The sequence below is a fragment of the Netta rufina genome (genome assembly GCF_964035555.1).
Source record: "Netta rufina genome assembly, chromosome: 8".
In the NCBI taxonomy this organism is placed as follows: domain Eukaryota; kingdom Metazoa; phylum Chordata; class Aves; order Anseriformes; family Anatidae; genus Netta; species Netta rufina.
The window spans coordinates 378376-388864 of NC_140131.1; the positions used below are offsets into that span (position 1 = coordinate 378376).

Here is a 10489-nt window from a genome sequence, read left to right on the forward strand (position 1 = left end):
TGACAGTGGATTAAAAGAAGTGTACAGAAGACTAGTACTGCTATTTTTGTTATCACAATACTACAGTGGCATTTGCACAGGGATTAATCTTCCACATGCGCAGAGAGGAGAAAATGAATCTATTATATCAGCGATTTAGGAACATGAAGCTGGAAATGCTGAGCAGCACTAACTCCTTGTCCAAGTTAAGCACATTTCTTTTGAGATCCAAATGATGGAACTTTCTTTCTTAACTCAGTTCCCCAAAAGTTGCCTTCCCTTGTGTTCTTTTTTAAGCGCCCAATTGCTCTGATTTCAATTTCCTGCCTAAAAGCTTACTGAAATAATCCCCTTCTCTCAAATTTCATAATATAATAAATACAGTATGGCTAAATCTCTGTCGATTATAGCATGCAGACAGGGAAATCATTAAGATGATGTTCATTATGAGGCCTATTATTGCACAACAGAGCAAAACTAATTGAATAAAGAAAGCTGACGAGTAAAATGATTAAACATTCATCCAGCCTCAGTTGTTCTTCAGGATAGATGAAGACAGGTGGTGATCTAGAGGCCCACAGAAATTCTGCATCCAGCTAGGGAACTCAACAAGCTTTCCTCAAAATTGAACTCCAGGTTTCAATAGATGCCTCCGGTCCTTATAAAGTTTTACCTGTCATTTTCAGTATTGTATCCTTTATTAATCAGACTGGAGGAAAATTGTAAGCCAGGATTCCACAGTAAGTCATTTTCTGAATCTGGTATTAGAAACCAGCAATCCCTGAATTACAGAATCACAGAATGGCCAAGGTTGGAAGGGACCTCTGAAGATCATCTAGTCCAACCCCTCTGCTGAACATGATAACCTAGAGCACATTGAGCATGATGGCATCCAGGCGGGTTTTGAATATTTCCAGAGAAGGAGACTTCACAAACTCTCTGAGAACAATTATCTTACTGTTAAATTTCACTGTGTGTCCTTTGACAATTTTAGATAAGAATATTTATTGCAGAAGGAAAGTGTGGAATGGCATAAAGACTTAATGCAGAGAAATGTTTCTTACCTGGAAGGTCAAATATATGCTTATTCAATTATAACAGCATTAGCTAGCATGTCTCAGAGGATAACATTTTGTGCAGACTGTGAGTAGAGGCAGTCATTTCTTACTTTTCTGGCCTGCAGCTGGTCCAGCACATCTGAGTGGTTCAGGGAAGGTCAGAAGCACTCCGAGAAAGGAATTCTGAGAGATAAATACTCCAACACCTCCTTCTTTTCCTTGTGCACTTGGTGGACTGACAGAGGCAGCTTGTTGACCCAGGTGCCAACCATGACAGTATAAGACTTTAGCCAGTTCTCCCCTCCTTCCTTATTTGTGTTTGCTGGGAAGGAACACTGCCTATAAGACCACACCAGCTGCATTTCATCATATCTACCCCAATACTATGCAAAACTGTTTAGTGAGTATACTTTTATTGTTACTTTTTTCCCCATTACTTATGTGTCAGAAGCAAATCCATTTTCCATTTATACCCTGATTGCTTTCAGCAATGAAATCAATACATGGTACTTACTACCTTGTAGATGGCATAAGAAAGATGCCATTAGGGAGTTCAGTCAGCAGGGAGATAAACACTGTTATAATGAAGTTACGGGAAGCTTTATAAAAAGAAATCGGATAATATTTGTCCTTCTTTACAATACTGAGCATTAAAATAAGAGTGACTTCGAAAAGCAGGCCAAATTACTACCTGATTTGGCATATTTTCCCCTTTGATTATAATCCAAACCTCTTCTTCCTTCTGAAGCAACTCAACACAAGATATTTTGCTAATGTGATTAAATTATCAGCTTTACAAGTGCTTAGAAACATCAGAGCACTCAAATTGTTCATAAATAGAACTTGCAGTTTTAAGAGAGAAATTTTCAATGGGTTGCAAAATGTGGAAAGAGAACTGAAAACAACATTATTCTCTAGGAGAAACCTGAAGTGTTAACAGGATACATATGGATATAAGAAGAACTGACCAAAACCAAGGCTCAATGCCAGACCTCTGAAAAGGATCTGCTGCAGTCTATTGTTAGTTATTATGCAGCTGTTACACATAGGTATGCTGAGAGAATTTCAGGTATCCCGAAGTGATAGGGAACCTGGAATGATAAAATAACAGTAGCAGTTAGTTTCTGGGAATGTTTTGGATAACAAAAAGAATCTCACACTCCAAGTAGCAACAGAACCGACAAGTCGAATAGGTGTCCTATCTCTGACAGCACACTGGAGTCCCCAGAAATCAGACTAGTTCAGTAAAGCAAACAGAGCTAACCTCCAGAATGCCTGTACATCCCTGGCTGGGATGGAGTTAACTTTCCCTGCAGCAGCCCATACAGTGCCGTACTTGGCACCTGGAGCTGGAACAGCACTGGTATCACACCAGCATTGTGTGTGTCGCTGAGCAGTGCTGGCACAGCATCAAGACTCCCTCCAAACCACCCCCACTCCCCCACACCACCAGCAGGCTGGGGGTGGGCCGGTGGGGTGGGGACATCACCAGGGCAGCTGACCTAAACCCGCCGAAGGGATATTCCATGCCATGTAGTGTCACACTCAATAAGATGTGGGAAAGGGGGGGGGGAGAGGGGAGGCTCCCATTGTGAAGACGACTGTCCTCCCAAACAACCACTACACCTTTTGAGGCCCTGCTTCCTGGGACATGGCTGAACTTTGCTTGTTGATGGGAAGCAGGGAATAATTTTTTTTCCTCTCTGCTTTTGTGAGGCTTTTTTTTTTTTCCCTCTTCCCTTCCCCTTTATTAAATTATTCTTATTTCAACCTGTGAGTTTTTTCTTCTCTCTTTTTTTTTTTTTAATTTTTTTTTTCTTTCCGGAATACTTTCTTCTCCACTTGTTCAGAGGAGGGGGAGTGAGGGTGTGGTTATGGTGGAATTCAGCTGCCCAGCAAGGTAAAACCACCAATGTGGCTCAAAAAAGAGAAGCTAAATTGAATCCTGACTTTGAGAGAATTAAGGATCAATTTCTTTTTCCATTAAAAAGGAGACTATACAGCATGAAATGAAACATGAAAACCCACTGATAAATGCAAGAGAAAAAGATGCATTATGTTGCTGTCAAATTATGGTTACAGAATACACAACATGTTCTTAATAATGTGAAATGGAAAAAATAAAAAAGCAGTCATTACAGAAGACATACTAAAAATAAATGATTTATCTGAATATAAACCTTGTGCAAACCTTTTTTCACCTAGTATTACAAATGCATGGACTGATTACTTATGTAATGAACTGTTGAAAATAATATGAATGAATACATAGGCTTGTATGCTCTCTGTGAATAGCATTTTTGTGGTGCCACAACCTAAAACAGAATATGGAGCTAGATGGAGCAATAGAAAACAGAAGATTTCTGTTTACCTTTATTACAGGGTAGGTAATATTATCTGTTTCCCTAAAGATGTGCATTGTGGTACCACTCAAAATACTTCATCTCTCTGTTTAGTCCACTGGTCTGCATAAGGATTAAGTATCATTCCAAGGACTATGACAGTTCATTTACAGAAATGCAAATTTGCCCGTGACATATATCAGTATCTCTGTGGATAACAAAAAGTTGATAGCTGCCCACTCAATCTAACACCTCACAAATAATTAAACAGCAATCCCCACCCCAGGAAAGCAGCCATGGCACCAAGCTTGCTGGAGTTCAAGTGTTTAGACAATGCTCTTGGACATATGTAGACCCTAAGATCGTTGCAGGTCCCTTCCAACTGTGGATATTCTATGTTTCTACAAAAAATTGACATGTCTTGATGGCAGGTATTAACCCCAGTGTTATTACCCATAAGGGAAAGGTTGATTTCTCATGCAAATACTTTTTCTCTGATGAAAAACAGTAAGTACAAAAAATTACAACATTAAAAAAAAAAAGAAAAAAATCATTAATGCTTCGATAGGATGTCCCGATTAAAAAAAAAATCAATTTACCTACACTGATTTGAAACACTATTGTAAAAAGGCAGTACAAACAGGGAGAAACATAAATTACTGCTAAACTATACCATGCTGCTAGAGCCAATGAGATCTGTGTACTTTTTCCTTATGATCATTACAATCTGGGAAGTAACACATTATCCACAATGAAAGACGGGAAATTTCTTCCAAGTACCAATCCTTCTACAAATCAGATTTCTCTTTTTGTCTTTGTAGACAGATTTCATCATAAATTTGATTCCTGAATTTCAACATATCTTCTACATCTTTGCAGGAGAGCATTTCTTCAACAGATAGCAGCTTAAAGCCATGCAATTTAAAAGCTGACTTGTGCTGCACAGAATGTAACATGTTTAATGACATTCTAACTGATTCACTTAAACTAGAACAAACAGGAAAAATCCTAGCAGTCCACAACCCAAACTGTGTATTATCACTGGAGAAGAGCTGGTTTGAAACCTGCACACCCCAAAGGTCCAAGCATTCTAGTAAGCTGACTCCAAAAAATTGTAGTGAATATATATCTGAAAGCAATTTCACACCCTTTTTCAAGTCATCTTCTACACTAAATACCATACTTGCATACTTTACTTGATCATCAATTTTTATACTCAATGAACACAGGAAACAGTTTGAAGGTATGTCTACTCTCAAGTTTATATAGGATCCACTAATAATGCAGTTCTTCCCTACTAAGACTTCAGGTCCAATTCTAGAGTATTCAATAACGGATCCAGGTCCTATAAGGCACCCAGGCTCAAGTATGCTTTGAATGATACTTGCTGATCTATCCAAGGTCTCAGCTTTGTCTGAAAAGATGCTAAAGGCCTTAGACAGTAAATCAAGCTCAAATTTCAGTTTGCTATCAGATGTAAAATGAAACAAGTACTCCTGAGTAGTTCCAATGTGATAAAACTTAGAGTTGTTTAAGACTATAACATTAAGTGGAGTTCCTTTCAGAATAGAATATAGCTTCTGCCGTACTTCTACTAACTGCGACTCCTCTTTTGTGATGTTACTTGTATTTTTTGTGTAATCTTGAGTGGCTCCAGGTCCCAGGGCCTGAAGGAAGTCACCATATGCATCTATTTCACAGCAAAGAGTATCCATCTGCTTATAAAATACCAATAATTGTTTTGCAATGCTATGATCCATGTAAAATATACTGTCTGTATACACACACTCTGAGTCCATTTCTGAGTCACTGTGGTCTCCAGAGGAACATGGCTGAGAACAATTTTTTCTTCTTACACGTACCGCACCACACTGGCGCATTGTCTCAATATCAGGCTTGTGTAGGAAATGATGGCAAGATGTGTATTCAAGTCCTCCTTTTCCTGAAAAACTGGATGGATCTAAAACAAACACTCCATGAGTGGTCCCAATTGTCAAATCTGAAGGGTGAGCTAAAGCGGTAAATCCAGGTTTATCGAATGTGATTGTTTCTGCAACGCCAGTGCTGTAAAGTTCTATGTCATCTGAACAAGTAATGAGAATTCCTGGTTTCATGTGACTGGGAAAATCAATGTACATAGCAAGCTTAAGCTCCAACATCTGGTAAACAGGATCACCAAGAGGCAAAGCTGTGAAAATCTTCCCCAGTGCACTTGCATTTGGTAAACGTTGACTATAACCACCTGGAAAAAAAAGACATTTGTAATTACAAAGTATATATACAGTTCTTAAGAAAGTGTAAACAAGCATAAACAAAACCTATACAGCTACATAGCTTGATCATATACTATGTATTCCTTAGAAAATGTCAGATTTTTAAAAAAATCATCCTTATTCTTAAACATTTCTCAATGCAGATCTGACCTTATGTCTAAAAATTAGTGTGCCTTAAGTAGCTTTTACTTAAACAGTGGTTGACTTCAGTACCTTTACTTTGCTTCAGAGCTGGAATCTGAACCATGTGTCTATTAACTAAAGTGACGAAATCAAATGACTCCTGCTCTTTGCTTGAAAATAAGAAGAACGAAAAAATGCCTCAAAGCAATTTTAAATCTATAAGTATTCATTCTGTACGTATTTATGAGGATTCCGCTGGGCAGACCAGACTGCTTAAACTCGCATGTCAAGGCAGAAGATTAATTTAGATACTTTGAATTACATTTTCTTCTCCACTGACTGACTGAACAACTTAAGTGTTGAAAACAAATGCTTAAAAAACAACACCTCCAGAAATTTCACCTGAAATTCAAACATTGGATCAGCGATGTTTGGGATTATTTTTCTAAGGGAACTATATTTCAGAACTCTTATTACTTACCTTCCAACATATTTAGGAAAAAAAAAAAAAAGGTATGATTTTAAAGTGTGAAATGACAAACAGTATTTACCAGAATGAATTAGCAGCACAATGAAAGAAGTCCATTTATCACCATAGAGATTCTCTAAGCACTGGAGAACATGAAGTGTTGATCCACCATTTCCTAAAGGAAGAAATATTTTATTACCGGCTGAAAAGAACACCAATAAAAAATGTAACTGACACATGAAGCATCCTGGGATCTGGTGCTGTGGTAGGGTGATCAGGTATTGTTTTTTAAATGTTGATTCATTCTGCTGTAGAAAATAAGCTGTCATTTGTTTTTTAAAAGTCCTTGTGACTGCAGAGATAATTTTTTTAACAAACTGTAAATGGATGCACAGATATCCATCTGAAATTTCCTCAACCAGTTCTGACAGCACAGTCTTTCTACTGCACCACAGTTGATAGAATCATACAAAGATGATGGACACTCACTCAGGAAACTCTGCACTCAAAGTGAAGGGCACCTCGAACAGGCAGGTCTTGTGAAAAGACGTGCTTTTTCCTCCTATTCCTTCTCTGAATAACCTCAGCATTTTAAGTGTTTCATCATTCCTGTAGGCCATAACTTTACCGAAAAAATATGCTCGAGCATGAAACATGTCACACAAAAACTCACGAGTGAGTTGATGCAAGCTTTCCAAAGTACTTTTGACATTTGCAATAAGGAAATGAGGGAAAAGTATAATTGTTTGGTATTTTTTTTTGGTGCTTCTACAACTTAAAACAGCTGGATTGCTGAAAACGAATCCTTACCTACTATTTTATACTGCTGATATACTACTGAGATTTATTAAAATTAACAACCAAACAAAAAAACACCATGAGTTAGTGACATTCTGTTTTCTATATGTAGAAGAGTGCCCTACGGTATCATCAACACATACTCACTCAAAACCAACGTGACAGAGTCCCAGTTACCACCATGGAAATTTTAATTGCCAAGATATACTTACAGACAGTCCAAAAAACACCAAACCCGTGATGTTGGCAGCTGCGCACGTGAATCAAAATAACATACTATGTGATGATGTGGAACCTACATTTGTATTCCAAATAATACTTCACGTTTTAGCAGATTTTGGAGCCCTTCCACTACAAGAGACAGCGGTCAAAGCACTTAAACACAATGCCGATTTCTGCCTGACTGCAAGCGATCATAATTGTATTAGCACAGGTTAGAGGAGGCAGAAAACGGAATGCACACGGAAGGCACTGAGCGAGCCCAACTCACGCAGCAACACCTGCAGGAAGCAGCGTCCGGGCAGCCCCGTGCTCGGTGGGACAGAGCCCACGGGCCCCTCCGTGCCTCCGCAGCCGGAGCCACCCTCCCGCCCCCGGGCCGCCCGACAAACCCCGCTCCCCGCCGAGACCGCCGGCCGTGAGATGCGCACCGATCTTGGGTCCCGGTGGATCCGCGAAGACGTGGTACCGCACGCCGCGGGGCAGCTCCCCTCTCGCCAGCTTTGCGGCCAGCTGCCGCCGGAACGCCCGCTCCTGCTCCGCGTCGGCGGCGGTGATGGCCACGAGGTCCCAGAACTCCCCGTGCCGCACGGCTCTGCCTGCCCAAGGAGCGCGACTCCCCTCAGGGGCAGCGCCGCGGCCGCGGCCGGGCCCGCCTCCCGCCGCCCAGGGCCCCAAGCGCTGCCCACCCCCGCGGCCCCCGGCCCGGCCCCCCGCCCGCCCCACCTCGGAGCGCGGCGAACCGCGCCAGCCGCCGCCCCGTGGCCTCCCGCCGCGCCGCGCTCCGCTCGCCCGCCGCCGCCGCCGCCGCCGCCATGCTGCCGCGCCCCGCCCGCCGCCGCTGCGGCCTAGGCGGAAGAGCCGGGATGGGAGCGGCCCGGCGGCGGGCGAGGGCAGCGCTGGTGCTGGGCCGCTGGGCCGGACCGCCTGACATCTCACCGCGTGTAAATCCTACCGTAAAAGTAGCTCCCGAAGCACTGCAGGACGTCCTGAAAAGCAGCTACTTACAAGAATTAAGGGTTTTTTATTTTTCTAATAAAAAAAGGTGGCCAAAAATCCATAGTTCTTCTATGTCTGCAGAGTGCTGGCAGAAGATTAAATGAATAAATACTTCACTGCTCTTTCAGTTTGGGACTTCATGTGATGCGTGTCATGCATTTTTGTTCTAGCTTCCGGTCTTTATCAAGACTTCCTAAAATACCTGTTTGCACTCGCTAAAATAATCGTCTGTTACTGAATCCAAGTAGTCATGGTAATCATTCTTTTTGTACTTATTTCAGATTAATGCTTATTCATACTTTAACTAGTAATAGTTTAGGATCTGTTAATCTCATAATCAATTCCAGGAAATACTCGTTTTTCATCTATACTGTATTTGTCCCCTGAAATGAAGGACTGACTGTCCAGAGGAGGGCCAAAAAGGGCTGGAGCATATTTCCTAGGAAAACAGGCTGAGAGAGCTGGAGCTTTTCGGCCTGGAGAAGAGAAGGCTCCAGGGAAATGTTATAGTCACCTTCCCATCCCCAAAAGGGGCTACAGGAAAGCTGGGGAGGACAGGACTTGGGGTGTAGTGATAGGACAAGGGATAAAAGTTTTAAAACGAAAGAGGGTAGACTTAGATTAATAAGACATTAGAAACAAATTCTGTACTACGAGGGTAGCGAGGCCCAGGCTGCCCAGAGAAGCTGTGGATGCCTCATTCCTGACAGTGCCTAAGGCCAGGCTGGATGGGATTTGGGTAGCTTTAAGGTTCCTTTCAACCCAAACCATTATATGATTCTATAATTCACTGTGCATAGTAAAGAATCCCAGGAGAGATTTTGTAATAGCAAAACTGTTTACACTGATATTTTAACTTAAGTTTAAATCCCCACGTTGCATTTCTCTATGAAAAGTGTCCTCACAAATAGCAGAAAACACTTTGTTGACTTGCTGAATATCTCACCTCCTATCTGATAATGCTAGCCCTCCCTTGTTCTTCAGTTTCTGGTGTAAACAACCTTAGATACAGCCTAGTCTGCAGTCCCTGTGTGGAGTGGAGATGATGGGTTAACACACAACTCATTGTATGTGTGTATGAACATTTGGCGGAGCAAATGAAATGTAAGTGGTGAGAAAATGTGCCAAGAGCAAATTACTTTGTATTACCCTCTGGAATGCAATATGTCAAATAAAATATGTTGGTAGCACAACAGTATTTTTACTTAAACAGTTAGTGTTGGCAGGAAGTTCCTGTCCAGGGAAGGTAGAACAGGGCTTGAATCTCAGCAAGGGTGGCAGTGTTCAGACTGCTGTGGAAGTTTTTTTTTTTTTTTTTTTTTTTTTTTTTTTTTTTTTTTGTGAGAAGCTCCCAGGACACACAGTTGCAGGGGGGATGTGGTGAGAACAGGATCTAGTTTAATGAATCCTGAATGTGTCTCCAGTGTTGCAAAGCAACAGCGCTGTAGTGCCAGGAGTGTATGGCAGAGCAGGGGCTGCCATACATGTTCAGGAGCTGCCCCAGAGAGAAAGGCTCGCCTCACCCTGAGTTTCTCATAGGAGATCCAGGCAGTGCAGACCCACTACGAGACACGATGTGAAGGCAGAGATCTGACCTGCTGAGGAATCCTTCCTGATACTCAGTTACTTACGGGAAATGACTAAATGAATAACGGGAATGAAGAAATGAATAGATGAACCATCAAATGGCAACACATACAGCTAGTCGATCATCTGTAGAAGCATCTTTTTTAGCTCCTTTTTTATTTGTTTGTTTGAACAGACTAATGGTTGGCAGTATGTATAACTGAAATATTTTTGCAAACAACTGGAATATATTTTTTTAGAGCTGTTATACTGGAAAGCCTCCAAGTGAAGAATTGAGCTTACTGTTTATTCCTCACATGAGAATTTAGGTTATTCCAGGACAGTAGCAGATGCCATAATAAATCTTGCAGATGTCATAATAAATCTCGCTTTATTTACTAAGAGAAAGGTGATGTTCAGTCTGTCTGAAAGGTCAGTATACAGGTGGGAATAAAAAGCAGTAAGGTCTCAAATTATTTATTATTTAGAATATTTAAATATGCCTATTTATTATATCTGCAGATGTTTTTCAGATGAGGATGAGAGTTGTAAGTGTTATCGAAACAACTGTTACACTTCACTGTTCACAAATATATTCTGCTGTAAGGTGAATTAAGCTTGACTATAATTTTGGCAATACATGAAGAAGACAGAGAAGCCGAA

At 41.1% G+C, this 10489-nt stretch overlaps 1 protein-coding gene across 1 annotated transcript; it reads right to left on the bottom strand.

Annotated features, from left to right (window-relative positions):
- Window positions 1-4054: 4054 nt before the first annotated feature.
- FPGT (fucose-1-phosphate guanylyltransferase) lies at window positions 4055-8195 on the bottom strand (the record flags this gene model as incomplete). Its single annotated transcript, XM_084291133.1, has 4 exons — window positions 4055-5621; window positions 6327-6419; window positions 7693-7860; window positions 7988-8195. The coding sequence occupies 4 exons, from the start codon at window positions 8193-8195 to the stop codon at window positions 4168-4170; spliced, it is 1923 nt and encodes a 640-aa protein (XP_084147259.1). The 3' UTR covers window positions 4055-4167.
- Between the last annotated feature and the right edge of the window lie 2294 nt (window positions 8196-10489).